General features: G+C 31.2%; 3 protein-coding genes across 4 annotated transcripts; 1 reads left to right on the top strand and 2 right to left on the bottom strand.

The window, feature by feature from the left end:
- Positions 1 to 2,129: 2,129 nt before the first annotated feature.
- On the top strand, positions 2,130 to 7,145 carry LOC132625832 (zinc finger protein SHOOT GRAVITROPISM 5-like). Its single transcript, XM_060340414.1, has 3 exons — positions 2,130 to 2,540; positions 3,589 to 3,988; positions 6,289 to 7,145. The coding sequence occupies exons 1-3, from the start codon at positions 2,423 to 2,425 to the stop codon at positions 6,929 to 6,931; spliced, it is 1,161 nt and encodes a 386-aa protein (XP_060196397.1). The 5' UTR covers positions 2,130 to 2,422; the 3' UTR covers positions 6,932 to 7,145.
- A 4,300-nt stretch (positions 7,146 to 11,445) lies between these two features.
- LOC132629211 (CASP-like protein 4D1) lies at positions 11,446 to 14,140 on the bottom strand. 2 transcript variants are annotated; one of them, XM_060344928.1, is made up of 3 exons: positions 13,869 to 14,140; positions 12,666 to 12,801; positions 11,446 to 12,065 (listed from the first exon to the last, which is right to left on the bottom strand). In XM_060344928.1, the coding sequence occupies exons 1-3, from the start codon at positions 14,075 to 14,077 to the stop codon at positions 12,057 to 12,059; spliced, it is 354 nt and encodes a 117-aa protein (XP_060200911.1). In that variant the 5' UTR covers positions 14,078 to 14,140; the 3' UTR covers positions 11,446 to 12,056. The 2 variants fall into 2 exon arrangements, with proteins under 2 accessions (XP_060200911.1, XP_060200910.1); XM_060344927.1 differs by having other exon boundaries at positions 11,448 to 12,099.
- Positions 14,141 to 15,831: 1,691 nt separating this feature from the next.
- LOC132629210 (CASP-like protein 4D1) lies at positions 15,832 to 18,255 on the bottom strand. The gene is made up of 3 exons (XM_060344926.1): positions 18,052 to 18,255; positions 17,316 to 17,451; positions 15,832 to 16,234 (listed from the first exon to the last, which is right to left on the bottom strand). Exons 1-3 carry the CDS (start codon positions 18,240 to 18,242, stop codon positions 16,028 to 16,030), a joined length of 534 nt encoding a protein of 177 aa, XP_060200909.1. The 5' UTR covers positions 18,243 to 18,255; the 3' UTR covers positions 15,832 to 16,027.
- Positions 18,256 to 20,402: the final 2,147 nt, after the last annotated feature.

Here is a 20,402-nt window from a genome sequence, read left to right as displayed (position 1 = left end):
TTGTCGCTCATAATTCTTACCCGTCACGCAACATATCCCTTGCTTTCCTTGACAACCTTCTTCCCTTATGTCAAATATCTTTGAATCTCGATTAGGTTCATCAAATGCTATTTCTTACATATCAAAACATCGTATACGTCGTACCCTTCGCTAGCCTATTCACTGTACGTTAACGGGGAAATTTTCCAAGGTGTAACAGGTTCCAAGTTCAAATCCTAAGCACAATATTTTTATTTTCGAATCCCCTAAGTAAAATTCCTGGATCCGCCACCAGTACTCGCCGACCAAACTATTGACTCTAATTATCAGTTGTTGAGTTAAAATAACACAAAAATACGCCTAACATAGTGTAGTATTATCCTCTTCGGACCACAATTTTTTCCCAAGAAGCCTCACACCATAAGAGCTAACACCTTTTAAATAATTTCATCTCTTTTATACTCCTCATATGAGACTTTATTCCCACACTGACACACACACAACACTTAGATCATCATTTTCAAAGGTTTATTTGAATAATGGGGGTGAGAAAAAGGTCATCGTAAATCACAAAATTCCGAAATATACAACAAAAGCATTTATACATTTGGTATTTAATTACATTTTTTTTACTTTCAAGTTGTAAAAATATTTTTGAAAAATTGAAACTCCAAAAAGAAGCAATTCCTTTTAAAGATGCATTACTATACAATTGACACTTTGTTAACAAAGCTGCTTAATCGTGCGTTTTCCACCATCTTTCACAAAAGCTGCTACAAAAACTTAATCATGTTTACTTTGAGGTTCATTCATTATTAAAAGAGCAAAACTTTGGTCAATGGAAATTCTTTTTTTAAAACCACTTTCACTTTTTCACTTTTTGTTAAAAAAAGTTAAAAAGGATAAAAAGGCTACCTGAGTAAGACGTGAGATCACGTGTAACTCATATCCTAAGTTTACTCTAAAGGCTCCAAAGCCAAAAATATTTATTCATGCAAATTACATTTGTCTCATGAAATAATAATGACTCTTTGTTGTTTTCTTGTGTGAGGGATGTTCTTTTGATTCTCTTGTCTTATTGCTTCTATCTCTGTACATGTGTGGGCTCAAAGTTTCAAGTAAAAGAAGCAAAAGTAATTGGCTCAACTCAAGGTATATATATATATATATATATTCAGAGTTATAATTCTAGTTACGCGATAAGTAAAATTCAATAATATTGATTAAAAAAACTATGTATTTGTATTAAAAAAATTAGCATAATACATAAACATGCTTTCAAAATTGGCTTCATCTAGCAAGTATGTCCTCCAACTTTGAGTGTGCACAAGTAGGCACCTCCACTTGTCGATTTCTACTTTGTCAATTAAACACTCTAACTTACAAAATAATCATTTAAACACCTCCAGAATTTATGTGCTAGGTCAGTGCCATGTCAGCATTTGTGTTTGTGTGTTCAACTTTACACAAGTTGAGGTGTCTACTTGCACAAGCAAAGTTGGAGGACATTTGAATATGTAATAATTTATCCAGAATCAATTAATTAAATTACTTTCTTTTAAAATTCAAACTCATAAACTCAATATTTTGAATCCGTCCTTGCTGTCAATGTAAGAAATTTTTTACCATTCTGTCAGCTTTACCTGTTGTATCAGGCAACCTATCTTATTTTCAAGACTTACCTGTAAATATCCTTATAGATGATCTAATAATATAAAAAAATGTACATAAGATCTAATAATATAAAAAAATGTACATAACTCAAACTCAAGATTAAAAGCCTCACTTAACTTCCCTCTTTCATCACTGTTGCAATCTTTTATAAAAAAGTAATATCTTACCTATATAAATAAGATTTCTTCTGTCCCAACTTATATGAAATTATTTAGAATTATGAGGGTAAAAATACTTAATTTTGACCCTTACGAATTCAGGTATAGATTGTTTAGAAAATTTGATATAAAACTTATAAATTTATCAAAACTACACGAAAAGTACTACAAGCTAACATAGCTAATGAAGGAATCATTATTTTCTTATATACAAAATATAATTTTTCGACGAAACATATTCAATTGACCACTCACGTGACAATGCCAGCTTAACTTTCTCTTTTACATCTCACTGTTTCAACCTTTATATACAATCAAAAGGAGAAAAGATGATAAGCAAGACTATCTTCAACCTTACTTGCTCAAGGTGGAGAATCAATGAAAACCTTGTAAGAAAGTTCATAGAAAAAAAAGCTTTAAAAAGCTTAAAAAGAGAACTGATTTTCTCAAAAAGAAAGTGCCTTCCCACCTTCCTAAAAAGCCCCACCCCCACGCCCCCACCCCCTCCATTTTAGAAAGCTGTTACAAGTAGGGTACTAGTGTCTGAGTATTCATCTTTTTTTTCCATTTGATCTAAAAAAAGATTTATAGCTATACGAAAAATTTACTCCATGTTGGATAATTCTTCTTCTTCTCCAGTTGGTCCATCTTCCTCTTCTGAGGCACTTAATTCTGCTGAAAATTGTGGGGGTTTTAATAGAAGGAAAAGAAGACCAGCTGGTACACCAGGTAACTAACAATTCTTGAAAACCGAATTGAATTTCCTTTGTTGAAAAATTATAACTATGCGCCAATAGGATAAATACGTTTTTTTTTTCAATAAACTGTTGAATCTCTTGATATAAGGAAACAATTTAGTGAAAAATGGCAAAAGGGTTCAAGAATTTCATCTGGTTACAAGTTTAAATTCTAGGTGTGACATTTTGTTGTTATTTTGATTTTTTTTTTTATATAAATTCCTAGCACTACCGCCGATAATAAGTCTTGAGCTTCTCTTATTATAACTATAAATGGTTGAATCCCTTGATATGAGTAAAAAATCTAGGTAAAATGGCAAAAGGTTCATCTGGTTATAGGTTTAAATCCTAGGTGTGACATTCTATTGTTATTTTGATTTTTTTTTATATAAATATTTCTGGTTCTGCCGCTGGTAATAAGTCATGAGCTCCCCTTTTTATATCTATAAATGGTTGAATCCCTTGATATAAGGAAAAAATCTAGTGAAAATGGCAAAAGCTTCAAGAATTATGTCTGGTTACAGGTTTAAATCCTAGGTGTGATATTCTATTATTATTTTTGAATTTTTTGTATAAATTCCTGGCTCTGCCGATGCTAGTAATAAGCCTTAGGTTCTCTTCTTATATTAATAAGCGTTGACTCCCTTGATATAAGGAAAAATCTAGTGTAATAGTAAAGGGGTACAAGAATTGCTTGAGGCTATACATTTAAATTGGATAAAACCAATTTCGTTTTATTTTTTATAAACTGTTGAATCCTTTGATATAAGAAAAATAATCTAGTAAAATGACAAAAGGGTTGAAAAATTGCTTCTGGTTACAAGTTTAAATAAGTTAAAAACATTTCTTTCTTTCTTGTTATTTATATAAACGGTTGAATCCCTTAATTAGTCTAGTGAAATGGTAAAGGAGTTTCAAGAATTTCTTCCGGTTACATGTTTAACTCCTAAGTGCGACATTTCTTTTCTTTTTTCTTTTGTTATTTATAAACTGTTGAATCCTTTTGATATGTTTTTTTCTTCTTCTTTTCGTTATGATAGATCCGGATGCAGAAGTGGTTTCGCTTTCACCAAAAACACTTTTGGAATCAGATAGATACATATGTGAGATATGCAACCAAGGTTTCCAAAGGGACCAAAACTTGCAAATGCATAGGAGAAGGCACAAAGTGCCATGGAAGTTAGTCAAAAGAGAAAATCCACAAGTTAAAAAAAGAGTATTTGTTTGTCCTGAGCCAAGTTGTTTGCACCATGATCCATGTCATGCCCTTGGTGATCTTGTTGGTATAAAGAAGCATTTTAGGAGGAAACATAGCAATAATAAGCAATGGGTTTGTGAGAAATGTGGGAAAGGTTATGCTGTTCAGTCTGATTACAAAGCACATCTCAAAACTTGTGGTACTAGAGGCCATTCTTGTGACTGTGGCCGCGTTTTTTCCAGGTTCTAAGATTTTGCTTTTCGAAAATTCTCTTTTTTACAGGTTCAAATTATATACATTGTCAGTTTACATTTTTTGATAATCGTGGTGTTCGGGCCAACTTACGCTAACCTCAACTAATTCCACGGGATACCTGCTACCTCCTCCAACAACAGGTACTAGGTAACTATGTCTATCAAAGCTTAGACAGATGACCGAAATCACCTAGTGTTTTATACTATTAGATCTTCTTTACCTGTTGTAGCTGATAACATGTCTTAAAATTTTTGTAAACTCTCATTTAAGAAAATTTACATATAGATATCTTTTGAATGACCTGATAATATAGAAAAACTTATACTGATAGTGTATATAACTTAAAACTCATTTCTTATTATTTATTGTCTTGCTTTAACTAGGCTGACATATTCCACAGTTCCAAAGATTCCTTTAGCCATTTCCTACTAATATGAACCTTGTGGTTTTCATGGAAATCTTTAAACTTTTTCTTTAGTCATTTCCTTTACAAAGTCTTTAATTTCTCTTCGAGATTTCTTTAGCAACTTCCCACTACGGTCAGACTTCTCTATGACAAACATTTCGCGTCCTCTTAATAATATTTTACTATATAGTTGCATCAATTTTTTCATATTATGTTATATTACGGAGTATATGTTTTCTATAACAAGATTCACTATAGAAGCGCAAAAAACATCCAAATAAATGATACCGTAAAATTCGGTTTTTTCCAAGTTCCAATTTTTTCCTTCTCAAGAATTCTGTCTTTAATTTTTGGCTTTAGCTATTTCTTGTTATCTGTTTTTCTACATATCCTTTAGCTATTTCTTGTTACTCCTCCGGATAAAAAAAAAGAGTTCACTTAGCAAATCAAGAAAAAATTAACCTTGTTTTTTCATATTTGCCCCTATTAAGTGTTATATGATCAAATCTCAATGTCTATTTAATTAGGGATAGTTTAGTCAAATTACTCATTTTTGTCTAGAAATTAGTATTTTCTTAAGGGGTGTGCAAATTACTAAATGGACTTCTTCTTTTTTTAATTCGGAGGGAGTATCTGTTTTTCTTTTTTGGCTTTAATTAGGCTGGCATATTCCAGAGTTCCAAGATTCCTTTAGCCATTTCCTAATATCAGGAACTTTGTGGCTTTCATTGAAATCTTCAACCTTTTGCTATAAAATAAAGGAATTAATTACGAAACTTATTGCTAAATAATTTGTAGCTAATATTTTTTTAATAATTCATCTCAAATAATCGTTTAAATAAAATTAATGATAGATTTTTACTACTCCTTCAGCGACAATAGTTGTATGTTGCTAATCCTGTACATTTTTGTGGCATTTTCTTTGATCATTTCTTTTACAAAGTCTTTAATATTTCTCTTTAATTTTTATCATATTCTCCGTGGAGATGTAGACATAAGTACATTCCTAAATCATGTTTAACGATAAATTTTTACTGTTTAGCGATAGCAGTTATCAGTCGCTAAACTTTTTGTAGAGTTTTCTTTTACAAAGTCTTTAATACTTCTCTGTAAGTTCTGTTATAATTTCTGTTGGGGTAGATAGACAAACATACATTCCTCAGTCCTGTTACAATTTCCAAAAGAATTAGGACTATAACCTAACTAGTAGCTGTAGCCAATGGAAGTGATACACTAGCTAGATTCACGATTTCCAATAAATGCCTCACTTTTTTAAGTATATAGTATAGTCATTGTAAAGAACACAGTGTGCATCTTTCTTTGTGCTGCATATATATATTAGTAATTGACTTCCACATTCTGTTCAATTTAATATTATATTATGAATTAAAGTCACATATATAAGCTGATAATGCAAAGATTTGTCTTATACAATCTGTGAATTTTAATTTGTTACAGCAAGCTAGTTTAAATAACAGCCCAACGCACTAAGCTTCTGTTATGCGCGAAATTCGTGCATGCTAATTTGTTTTTACCAAATTATTGTTAGTTAATGTTTGTCAATAGATTTACCTGTAATCATCTAATAAATGACTCTATTGTTTAAAAAATGACACCATCAAATCATTTTTTCCTACTATAGCAATTAATTTTTTTCGAAATAGGAACAATCTATCTGTTTGTTTTGTTAAAAATCTTGTCGCTTCTGCATTCTTTTTAACTTTTTCTTTTCTATGGTAACCCTACAAGAAATAGCCTCTTTTGTTTTCTCTTGGCTATATAATTACAACCCCTAGCTATCTAGCTAGCTTTGTGCAAATATCAAGGTACGAAATTATTGATGTTTTATTAATTAATCCTTGTTACTATTTGACCTTTCAGAGTGGAAAGTTTTATTGAGCACCAAGATACTTGCACTGTAAGGAGAATTAGGCCAGAGTCGCAAACATTGCAAGCAGCATCACCAGCTGGTAATTGTTCTTCAAGAACTGCTTCAAGTACTAGCCCTTCAAGTGACACAAATTTAGCAAAATTAACCATAATGTCCTTGCCAAATACCAATTCTGATCATCAACATCATAATTTAGAACTTGGCCTTTTACCATCAATAAGAAGTACTAGTGATCATGATCATGAAAATCAAGAACCACAATTGAAATTATCAATTGGATCATCATCACAAAGTAGTCCAAAAAAAAGCCATGGGGAAAATGAGGTACTAAATTTAGCTATGGCTGAAAAAGCTTACGCTGAGGAAGCACGAAGGCAAGCGAAGAGGCAAATGGAATACGCGGAGATAGAATTTGCGAATGCAAAGAGAATTCGACAACAAGCACTAGCTGAAATTGAAAGAGCAACAAATTTGAAAGAGGCAGCTACTAAGAGACTAAGTTCTTCAATTTTGGAAATTACTTGCCATGCTTGCAAAAACAAGTTTCAAAAAAATGCACCTATTGATATTGAGTCTTCTCCAGCTATGAGTTACATGTCTTCTGCTACAACTGAAGCTGAAGGAGAGCAATGACCAAAATATATAATGTAATGTGTTGGTTAGGACTTTTTGTGGTATATTTGTGTTTAATGTATCTTGTTAATGTAGGGTTTTCATTTTTTTTTTGTTTCTTTTGGAAAAAGGATAGCTAGTACGTTTTTCTTTTGAATAAGACTCATTCTGAATCATTCAAATAATCATTTCGATTTTGTTTGGGCAAATAAGAAGGTGATATGATTAGTATGAACCCAATTTATTTGAGATTGAAGCATAGTAATGGTTGTTGTTATTGTAGTAAGAAGATGATAATAATATGAAGAATGCTAATAATAGTTACGGTTGTTGTTATTGTAGTAAGAAGATGATAATAATATAAACAATGGGGCACCAACATTAGTGGTAGATCTCATGATTGGATTATATTATGAGAGACAGCGGCAATATAGGAAAAAACTTTTAAGATATAAGCCAAATATATGTAAAGTATCAAAAGAAGTATCAAATCATATTATTGAAGGTAAAAGGGAATGCTATGTTTGAATAGTTCTCACGCACACAACAAGAGAAACGTGTCCTTAAAAGAAAAAAAAGAAATGTGTCATTCTTTTTTTAGACATACTAAAAAGAATAGTAAGTTTACATAAAGTGAGATTGAGAGACTAGTTTGGATTGGCTTTTGTTTATTTAGATTAGCTCGAAATATAATTTGTTGGGTTTCTTATGTATCAATGTAAAGAATAGTAACTTTTCAACAACAAATCATAATTTGAATGACCACGCATTCATAAAAAATATTCCGCTCTTTAATTGTGATCATACAATTGAAGTTGAAAGTCTTGATGAATAACTTTGAAAGCCATACTTTTAGCTAATGGTCTTACTTTACTTTTACTATTTAATCATGTGTTGTTAGGCTTGTTTGGTCTGAACAAGAAAGATATCATAGATACATATCATCACATCACAATATGGTGGGATGATGAATAGTAGGACCAATGTCCGTCATGGGATGTTGGTGACAATGTTTACCTAATTCCTTATCTATCCTGGGAAGGAGAATATGTAATGTCTTATACATACTCTAAAATATTTTCAACTCAAATGTTTCCATTCGATATACTCCCTCCGTCCCAATTTATGTGGCGGTCATATTGACTAGGCACGGAATTAAAAAAACGATAAAATGATCAGTTTTGCCCTTGAATTATGCGAAACTGAACAAATTTGTAAATTTGCATAATTTAAAAATAAAGACAAATTTATTCCATTTCGCATAGTTCAACTAGTAACGACGAGGGAATATTTGACCCCAACTATTAAAGGAGGGCAACTATGTTCAATTTCACATAGTTCAGGGACAAATTTGATCCTTTATCCTTTGGGAAATAAAAATATACTTTTAAAACTTGTGTTCTAAAAAAAGTCATAGACATTTGTGAATTGTGTAATGAAAATACTATAAGAAATTTAAAGTTAAATTGTTTCTAAATAAAGAAGTATGTCATTTTTACGACAACAAAAAAAAGGACAGTTTGACATATAAATTCAGGCTTTTCTTTTTTACTTGGAAAAATTACTTAGTTCAAAGTATTTAGATGAGAAAAATAAATTAATTCTCGATACTTGGACAAATTTAAACAATGTGTACTAAACTCAATCTTTATTATTATTTAAAAAAAAAAAAACATGAGGTACAAAATTGAACTAGCTAGTCTCATTGCTTACGCACACATTTTTGCTGTCTATTCTTTGGGGTAATGAAACAACAATCATTTTAGCAAATACTGAAAAACAAGGCTTACTTTATTTTATTTTTGTATTTGCAACTTCAATTTGGCATATTATTAGTGGGTTTTTTTTTTCAAGGTACTTGTTCTGTCGTATTTTATGTGACACGTATTTTTAAAAAATTTGTCCCCAAAAAAGATACATTTGTTTTCTAAAATTATTTAATTTTTAGCATCATATTTCACCTTTGGTGACGAGGGGCGGAGCTACCCATGCCTGAGGGGCGTCAAGCAACACCCCTTAGTCGGAAAATTACATTGTATAAATAGCTATTTTTTTTATTTTATAGGTATATATACCAGTGTTGATACTCCTTAACACAAGTTGAAGGTTTAGTTTAGTGGTTAAGAGGTTGCAAAAATTTCCTAAAGTCTTGTGTTCAAACCTAGGTCGTGACATATCTATATTTTTTGACACCCCTTAATATAAATCTTGGCTCCGCCACTATTATTGACTTGAGTTGTTGGAACCCTCACATCCAGTATTTTAAATATGCATGCGTGTAATATTAAACACTACTTATTTCGAAACATACTATTGATACTTTGCATAAACTTGACTTACATATCAAAAAATTCCATGACACTATATCATAAATTAGGAAGGAGGAAATATTTAGTATCTGACAATTACAAAGTCCTTGCTGTCAGATACTTACACCTAGAAGCATCATCAAATATTACTTCTTCTACTTATATGTCAAGATAAGATATGTTAAAAAAATTGCTTTTCTCAACAAAAAGAGGGTAAAAGTAAAGCTCTTTTTGTCTTAGCCTCTTTAGTAATGGGAAGTTGATGAAATTTGGTTCAGTTTGGTTCATATTAAATGTTTCATCAAAATGAAGGTTACAATGTTTTCAGTGCCACTGTTTGAAAGGTTAAAATCAGGCATTTGTCCTTCTCAATTCAGCTACAAAATCGCACACAACATTAAAGTAGAAATGTCACGGTCTATTTCTCTCTCATAGGCTCTCACTTTTATCAGTGAAAAAAAAAAAAAAAAACAAATACTCCTTTGTCCCAATTTATATGATAATTTTTGTTTTTTTAGAGTTAATTTAACTAAATATTTAAGCTAAATTAGATTAAATTAATTTATTATTTTAAGATTAAAATTTATATATTTCAAAATTACATGAAAAATACTACAACTTACAATTTTTCTCATATCAATTTGGTGAAAAAATAACCAATATTCATATCTTTTAAATTTCAAAAAGCAAAAAGTATTAGATTATAGGAGAGAGAGAGAAAGTACTATACTGCATAGAAGAGAGACCTTTTCATTATTCTAGCTATGACAAAGTTTAACCTATAACTTCTTTTACTGCTCTATCCATCCAATTTATCCCTTCGTCCCAATTTAATTCTCTTTTTTTGTTTTTTTTTTATTGGTAGGTAGATGTCTCTTTCTATATTTAGTAATTTATTTTATTAATTTCAAAATTTTATATGAAAAGGTTAAGATCATAAGATTTAAAGGACTATACATATTTTTAATTTAAGACCACAAAATCTAAAAGTCTCTCTTTATTTCTTAAATTTCACACCTAATCAAACTAAGACACTTAGATTGAGACATAGGAAGTTTTTTTAATTGAACACGAACGTTATGACGATATACGAGAGCAATAGAGAAAATTTCGTAATTGGTGTGGAGGAGATGATTTGTTTATGATATAGTTCAAGAAGGCGACATTTCATTTCCTTAATTACTTCTTTTCTATTTCATTTAGGAATATCCGAGGCCAGTGGCGGAACTAGGATTTCCGCCGAGGGGGTTCAAAATATAAAAAGGTAAACATACGAAGAAACTAAGGGGGTTCAACATCTACTATATATACATAAAAAATCATTTTAACCTCGTAAAAACAGTGTTTTTTTCCGCCGAGGGGATTCGGCCCCTCGGCTCTATGTGGCTCCGCCACTGTCCGAGGCAAGAATTTTTTTCTCTTCACGGAGGCAACTCATCTTTCTTGCATATAAGTTCGTAACTATAAGTGCATATATATATATATAAGACGCAGTTGGATGGAATTTTTTTGACACGTGTGGTCCAAAATAAGCTTTAATATCTGTGTGACTATAAATCATTTATTAATGGTAAAATGAAAATTTTAAAGTTAAACTATATTTAATTATAAAAGATTATATTATTTTTATATTTATTACACAGGTAGTAGGTCTGAAAAAGAGAGACCCTTTCATTATTCTAACTAAGACAAACTTTAACCAATAACGTTTTTTTTTTACTAATTAATTTCTCCATCTTTTTTCAAACTGAAAAAAATGGGTGTAAAGTTATAGTTGAAAGTTCCTTGTTACAGTATCAAAATTAAGTGTCCAAGCCAAATCTTTACACTACTTTTTCAGAATCCAAACCAAATCTTCTTTTTTCTTTTCCCCTCTTCTTTTCCGAGTCCCAAGCATTATCCGTGCCCCTCGATGAATGGAATAACCCAAAGGACAAATGTATAATGTTTGTTGGTTCAAAAAACAAAAAACAAAAAAAAAAAAAAAACATGGCCTTCGGGTCGACAATGAGGCCCATAACCATAACAAGGACCTAGAGAATCTAAGGCATACTGTATATTGGGATTATTTATAAGAATGTCCTTGAAGACTTTTGACCTCGTTTGCTCTATGGGTAAAACTTCAAGTTTAACAAGTTTTGCCCTATGCGCAGCACTTTGGACTTTTGACCTTAAAGGTTTGCTTTTGGGACAGGGATTAAAAGTTCAAAACCATTCATTTTTATGATCATTGGATATAATTTCTCGCATATATTGCATGTGTGATTTTTAAGAATTTGAATCTCAGTCAAAACTTAAAAATAATATAAAAAGAAACATAAGCTAAAATCTTCAACCACACAAAGATGAGTTGATATATTCTCCACAAAAATGACTAACTAATTTCACTAGTCAACCTAAGTAAGGAAGATATCCACACAACAAAAGCAGAACATACAAACTGGGGGGCTGACACGTTGGACGAAGCGGTATCACGTGACACCACTTTGTCTGAATTAATACTATGCGGAAATGCTAGATAAGAAAAGACAGTGACGCCGCTTGACAATGCCTATCTGCCACTTGGCACATTGGTTAAGCGCCTGATTTTGCTCTTCAAGGTTGGAGGTTCTCTTCTGTAAATATCGACACCGCTTATGAAAAACTTTTGCGTAAATCCACTGTTGATGATCATTCACTCTTGCGGAGGTTCAGAGATGAAAAGATTGAAGAAAATAGAGAGCTAACAAATGCTGCTAGAAGAAATGCATTAGGGACATGCATTAGGGCCAAAAAGGTACGCAACTTTGCAACATAGGCCGAGCTCCATTCGACCTTTTGAAATTCCACAGTTATAGCTAGTGATGCTGCACATCCAGATCCCAATATGGCAAATATGATCTACATAAATTCCATCAAATAATTTTTTATAACATCAATTTATATAATTTGACATACTATAAACGTTACTTGCCTCATATTTACTAGTCCATCGACGATGGATACTTACAATTAATTATCATTAAAGTTTACAATTGAGATATGGTGGGACAAAAAATTTACAATAGTTAGCAATATATAGAAAATAGACCTACTTTAAGGGTGTGTTGGTATGGAGAAAAATATTTTCCGAAAAACTTTTTTCAATTTCTCTTCATGTTTGTTCATCAAATAAAAAAGATTTAAGGGTCAAAAACACACCTCAAGTATCACTGTTGTTTTTAGTTTTCTATCTGAACTATCAGGTGTGAGAGTTTCCTACCTAAACTATCACCAACTAGTTAGCAAAACACACCTCAACTATCAGTTGTTACTTTTCATGAACACATTTCTGGAAAAAATATTCTTTGTGAAAAACGTTCTCCTTCCTACCAAACGCACCCTAAAAACATGTTGGACACATATTTACTTATGTCAGTAATTGAAAAATGGGAAAAATGAAGTTATAATTAAGTTAATGAACCAACCTTATCACCAATAAATTCAACCCAGCGAAAGGCTTGGTGGTCTATGAGTTGTTTCTTTGCTAGCAGGTAATATGCTGCAAAAGGAATTAGCAATACAGTGTAGCAAATTCCTGCTATTAGTACACCATGCATGTATCTGCACAAGAAGAAAACAAAACAAGACTCATCCTATTTCATTGTTGCTGTTATTAATACTGATCATCATTACAAACACATTTAATAAAATTAATACGGTACAGAAAGCATCATCATTATTATCACTGTTTAATTTTTTGGTGGAATATATCAAAAACTTCCTAAACTTGTCATTACATGTTATAGTAGGTAATTTATCTTATTTTAAAGATTACAAATCTCACATTTTTTAAAATAATTTACCTGTAGATGTATTATAAGTTACTTGATGATGCAAAGAATCATTTATTATTAATGATATATATAACTTAAACTCATATATTTTTTTTGTCCTCTAGGACAACGGACAACCACCTGTTGGGGTTAACTGCACAAGGCCCCTGCAGAGGAAAGACTTTATTCCAGCTATAAAGAAATGGATTTTGGGTCTAACTCAATCCCAAAAGTTAGTTCATGAGGGGAAGATTGTCTAAGTCTATATAAAGAGATCACTCAAACACCCCACCTCACGTCCAGGGCTGGACATCTGGTGCATGAGCAATTTAATATGGGGGATGGATCCTGCTCTGATATCATGTAAAGAATGAATCTTGAGCCTAACTCAACCCAAAAGCTAATTTATGAGGCGAGGTTTGCCCAAGTCCATATAAGGAGACCAATTACCCATATCATTACGGATGTGGGACTTCAAATTAACACGAGCAAATAGAAGAAACTTAGCTCCACACAACATAGGGATGAGCACACTTTCGGAAAGAACATAGAATTGTAGAGATTCAAGCATGTAGAACACGACAATCGTTATAAATTCACGAATTAGTAATGATGTAATATACTATTTCATATAACTTCTCATACCAGACCAATCCACTAAAATGCAAATAGGGATAAAAAAATATGTTCAATATCACGAAGAATAAATTATGCTCATATAAAAATGATCTATTGATCTGACTAATCCAAATTTGTGCATGAGAGCCACTAAAAAGTTAATCTTTATTATTACCATTATTTCCTTTTTATTTTTGTTTAACCAATTGGGTAATGATTAAGGAGAAGAGAGATTACATGTATGTATTGTAAGAACCGTAGTAAATTTTTGCATAGTCCGTGACAAAAACTTCAATATTCTGAACCACAAGTAATGAAATCACCAAAGAAGCTAAGGTTACCACCCTTGCGATTGCTGCAAATAATGGTACTTTATTTAATGATGAATTAGAAGAAGAAGAAGAAGAAGGCTTTTCATCAAAATCATACTGAGGTAACCCAGCCATTTTATTTTATTTTAATTTTTATGTTTTTTTCGCCTGAAAAGCCTCTTCTCCATAGCACTTCGACAAAAAAAATTCTATGGTTGTGTTTTTATAATCTTGGAGATGTTCGATTCCGTTATATGTGATATGTTGAAAGAAGACTGATTCAAATTAGGACATATGTCCTATGTACAAATTAAACAAGTTTTTGTTATTTAATTCAGGCTTAAAACACTAAAAAAAAAAAAGGTTTTTAAAAGGCACTAGATTTGGCTCAATTTATAACTTGCACACCTAACTTTTGAAGTTTATATTACCCCTGAAGTATAATGTCACGCCCCAAAAAAGAAAGCATGACGGGCACCCGATACTGTCAATTTATCACGAACGCGATATTCACTAAGGGATGTGATCAGATGCAGATTCATGATTTTAATTTGATAGGTTCGACCTTTAAATTTTTATAACTTGCATTATATTTTTTAAATTACGGGTTACAAAATATAATATTTGTTGAAATAAAATTACAATATATATATATATATATATATATATATATATATATATATATATATATATATATATATATACACACACATATGTCGAAAACACTAGGTTCGGATGAACATCATAATTGTGCTCTACTTCCGTTACTGGATGTGATGTGGTGGATGGGATGTCTATGCATGCCTTTAATTTGAGGTTCAAGTTCAAGTCCAAGCTGGAATGAAAAAAAATTCTTGGTATGGTACATTTTTCCTTTAGTGAAACCTACGTATCGAGCCAGTAGGCTTCGAATCGGATGATTAACCACCCCCACCCCAAAAAAAATCACTATTACTCAACCAAGAAATTAAGGAATCAACACAACAAAGTAAATCAAACATACATTCAAACAATTTCACTAGTACTCAACAAAGTAAATCCCCTTTAATGAAACCTACACGTTGAGACAGTAGGCTTCGAATCGAATGGTTAAACCAAAAAAAAAAACTAATTGTTAAGTTTAAAGTCCACAAATGCATTAAGTGAGCGACTTTAAAGGTGAAGTATGAATTGGGAAATGGAGGGAAACAAAAGTGGAGGGAAATGAAAGTTTGAAAAACAACCTTTCAAGTGAACACTTCTCTCACATTGGTAGTTGAAAGTGTTATGTGTGTGCTTATATTAAGCAACACATTCTCTAGCTCATAAAGGGTTGAGAAGAGGATCACCCCTCGCCCCGTCGACATCGCTCGGCTTGGGATATGGATTGATTGATATTCTTTTTGGACCAAAATTTATTTTATTTCCATTTTCGTTACTTAATAATTTCAATCCGGATATTAATTAATTCACGCGGAATTTAACTTAATTAATTAAATTCGCGGAATTATTTTTCCTTTCCAACGGAATTAATTCCCAACGGACATAACGATGACCAACAGTCATCTCCTTCACCGAACAGGCACTTCCACACTTGTTCAGATAAAATAACATGCTATAAATTTTCAGAGGCTTCGCCTCATTTTTTTACACACTGAAAACGAAAAACTATTTGCTTTCTGAAAAACGCATTTTTCTTTCCCCTCATACTGCATTCTTTTCAAACACCAAAAATCAGTAAGTGTCGTGTGATTGCTACCATTCGTTGAGTTCGCTGAAATTCTGCAATTTCCATTGCCGGTATTGCAGAATAGAATTTCGTTCTATCCTGGGAAGAATTAATCCAAACCTTTAGCAACTGTGAGGGGATTAAATTCTTTAAGGAAACACAGTTTTTCTGTGGGCTCGAAATAAACATATTGTTCTTTAGTTTATGTAAACAGATTACTATTTGATTAACAACAATCACACTAATTTCACTGGTATTCAACCAAGAAATTAAGGTCTCAACACAACAAAGTAAATCAAACATACATTCAAACAATTTATACAATCTTTTGAATTTCTTCAACATAGATTTATAATAATTATATAAATTAATCTTGATCATTCACTCTTGTGGAGAGTCAAAGATGATAGGACAGAAGATATTCCAGAGCTCACAAATGCAGCAACAAGAAATGCATCTGGGATATACATTAGTCCCAAAAAGTCATGAATCTTTGAGTTATTTTCTGTATAAACAATTTTTTGTAAATCCACAGTTGCACCCAGTGCTGCTCCAGCTGCTGTTGCTATTATGCCAAATGTAATCTGCATGTATAAAATCATAAAATTAATTAAATAATCTTGTTAGAATTTTTATTTTTTTTGGAAATGTTCTTTTCCTTTTATAGTGTTTTGCTACCATTGAAATCTATTTAGGTTTCATAGATTGAGGAGTCGTTTGGTTCATGGGAATAAAGAAAAATAATATCGAGATAGAATGTGGGATAATTTAATTCCGTATTAGGTTGGATTTTAATTTATTATCAATATAAGTAATTTTGAGATTAGTTATATCCTAATTTTGATATTATTTTATATCACATTCAATATGGGAATTATCCTGAAATAGAGCAACCAAATGCCAAAATTGTCTTTATCCAAAGCTGTTTTTCCAAAAAGTCATTCAGAAAGACCAAGGTTAAAATTGAAAATAGAAGTTTATTCAATATTAGTGTCTCCCCACCCCCTACCTTTGGTTTCTCACCTCGTGTCTACTACTGTTTTATGGTCCAATTAATTCGAATTTGCGTCGCATAAAGTCCATTAAAGGAGAAAGCGCACTCTACCGAGATTTTTTCTTTCCTAGGATTCGAACTAGAGAACTAAATCCGGTTAATGACGTGGGGTCCCTCATCCCATCACAGCTTTTAGTGGTTATCCAAGTTTATAGATTGTAAAACTAATACATGTTTTATCCGAGTTTGTCTATGAGTATTAAATCAAACATATGTATGTATATTATACTCCGTATATCTTATTTTTAATATTGATCAAATATTTACTAGAAAAAGTATATCCACTCAATAATCATGTTATTATCTATTACTATATTATAATCCTTAAATTATAATTTATGTATAATGTTTTTTTCTAACCAAACGACCCCCAATATATGTTTAGAAAAATGTACGATCAATTTAGTTTAACTTATTATAGCAGGTGAGTTATATCATTTTTAACAAATCACAAAGTAATATTTATTATCATAAAAATCTTTTTATAACTATCCTATATGTAACCTTATTGTACAAGTATTTTCTATAGCTTAGTACATAAAACTTAAAGCCAAAAAAATACGTTAAATTATGTTTCTCAATACTCCAAGAAAGGGGAAAACTTTGCTAACCTTGTCACCATAAAATTCAAACTGGCGAAAGCTGTTGTGGTTTATAAGACGCTTCTTTGCTATCAAGAAATATAATGCAAAGGGAATATGCAATGTATTGTAGATAATTCCAGCTACCATTACACCAAGCATGTACCTGTACAAGAATACACACACACACACACAAAAATGTGAATTCAAAATTGTTTATGATTCATTTTTAAAAAATAGTAAATTTTTATTCTAAACGACAAATCACTTCGTATATCATCATAAAGCCAAATGTGACAATTCAAATTGAGACAAAAAGAAATACTTTTATCATCACAAATAGATTAATTCCTTGTCAGTTTTTTCTTTCCAATATTAACCAATTGGCAGCAACGACTAACAAAGATTGTGATGGGATGGATAGATCCCTTAACTTTTAATCAGAGGTCTCGAGTTCCAGCATTGGATATGGAAATATATTGTTAGGGAGCATTTTCCCCTTAAATAGACGTTACGCAATACGAATTTGAATTAGTCCTGATCTAATGAGAGTATCTGTATTTCTGGTAGATTCCGTCAGAAATGAACTCATTGGAAACATATGTTTCCGACTACTTCCTGTCAAGAATCTCGAATTTTCAATGGGATTCCGACTGATAAATGCAATTTTCAAATAGTATTCAGTGGAATAATTGTCGGCAAGTTGATCCGAACACCACTGTTATAAATATATAGAAAAGGACAAGGTTATAGAAAGTTTAATTACCTGTATGAGCGGTAATAATCGTACTCAAGTTTGGCTCCTTTATCCAACGTAACTTTATTACTCTTCAACACAACTATTGAAACCACAGCACAAGCTATAGTAATCAACCTTGCTGCTAATATAATCAATGGAAACTTTGATGAAGAACGAGGTTTTTCATTAAAATTATATTGAGGCATCTCAAACTCCATTTTAATTTCTCAACTTTTATCAAAGCCACATAGTCCATCGTTAAATTCAATGGTGTCTTATATATATTTTTATTATGGACTATTGTTGGACTCTTTCAAGAGAATCTATTAATAATTAATTAGATTATTGTAATTTCATATAAATTTGTCGTTTAACTAGAGTTGAACAATATTTTGAGCCAGGCAAATGTAGAAAAAGTCTACCCTATCTTATTGGAACTTTGAATAGACTAATGTGCCCCTGCAAATCAAATGGGAGTATGATACAGTCAAATCTCTTTATAATATCGTCGTTTGTCCGATTTTTAGAATGCTATAGCGAAATGCTATTATAGAGAACATATCATATAATACAACATGAAAAATCAATCCCAAAAAGATTGGTTGTCATAGTGAGATTGTGTTATACGGGATGGTTGTTATAAAGAGATCTGACTGTACCAACACATCCTCTAATGGAATAAATAATACATACATAATTGGCTCACTTATAATAATGTAACTAAAAGTTAAATTTCTATGATAAGCATTAATTGGTAATTAATCTAGTAAAAATAATTATTGTATCACATGTTATTAAACCAATAGTTACAAAAGTTATCATATGTGAGCGTAACTTAAGACGATTTTCTTATATGTTTTGGTCTTTTCACGTCTGGTTCTTCTTCAAAATATATATATATAGCAAAGAAAAAAGTAATTAAAAAAAATTGGTGACGACTTCATAACGCAGCAAATTAAATCGTGTGTGAGAAGGAAAAAAGAAAAGAATGGAGACGTTTTCTTCAACTTTTATAATACGTCAATTGTGAATTAAAGTGTTGTTTTGGATTAAGTCAACAAGTATTGACAAATTCTTCAACTTCCTCAGCAAGTGAATTATGAAGTTTAGTTTAAAATTATGAATTTTAATTTGAAGGAGATGAGGAATCGTTTTCGTCGTTGTGACTTATGGTCCCCAAGAAATCGTACAGTATAAGCTATGTTTGGTGTGACATTGTGAAAAGGAAATATTTAACAACAAATATAGGGAAAGTCCTCTCAAATTCAAAAATTCAATGGTAAATTGTTCCAGAAATAGATCAGACATAACAGAATTGACCGAAAATAGTACTTCCTCCGTTCTCTTTTACTGATCCCTCATACAGTCAAACCTCTCTATAATTGTCATTCGTTATAACAACATTTCACTATAACGGCCTGATTTTTTTTCGAAACCGATTTTTCATGTTATAATTTACTTCTCTATAACAGTATTCTACTTATAATAGCAATGACATTCATTATAGCGATACACTCTTTGTAAAATTACCTCTCTATAACAGCTATACTCAAATATTGTGTAATAATACTGTGTGAAAATACATTATGTGTAAAAATAAAATATTAAAATATTTATGATAATCATCAAGGGAAAACTATTGAATTCCTTTTTGCTGAAAGTTTGGCAAAAATCCCCGTAAATTTAAGCGTTATATTGTTACTAAAAGACTGAAATTTACGAAACAACCGACTACAATTGTAGAATTTCTAGGTCAAACTTGAAATATTTTAATTTTCAAGTAATTTTAAATGGATATATTCCATAGATTTTAATTCCTCATTGGTAAGGTACAACTAGTTATAAATTTATTAGTCACTTCAGTTTTTAATTAATGAAATATGAAAATTAATTGAGATTTTAAATTTAACAAGTATTTGTTTTCGTTATAACATAAAAAGTACCGGAAAATAAAACAAATTTTTGCGTACGTTTGTTTAACAGCTAAATGAGATCCAAACATTAAATGTCAGTATACATGCATAATAGCACCTCACTATAGCAGTCATGAAATTTTCGGACAAACGCTGCCATGAGAGATTTGACTGTATTACAAATATTTTTTCCTTATGTCCATTTTAACAAATCAAAATAATTTTTTTTTAATATATTACACTTAGTATTAAGTACCTACACCCCTAAAATTTACTGGAGTTACAATTTTAATAACAGTTAATAAGGGTAATTTTATAAATAAAATCTTTTATAAATGATTTCTTATGGGCGTGCCAAGTCAGTTGAGGGAAGTTGAAGAATTTGTTATTAATAGTTGATAAGGTTTGCTATTTACATTTTCCTTTTCAGCAAACCGTGCCTGTGAAGGAACTCACAATTAAAGG

Source organism: Lycium barbarum, chromosome 2 (assembly GCF_019175385.1).
Source record: "Lycium barbarum isolate Lr01 chromosome 2, ASM1917538v2, whole genome shotgun sequence".
In the NCBI taxonomy this organism is placed as follows: Eukaryota; Viridiplantae; Streptophyta; class Magnoliopsida; order Solanales; family Solanaceae; genus Lycium; species Lycium barbarum.
The sequence above is the reverse complement of the archived record's forward strand: the minus strand, read 5'-3'. Positions and strand labels throughout refer to the sequence as shown.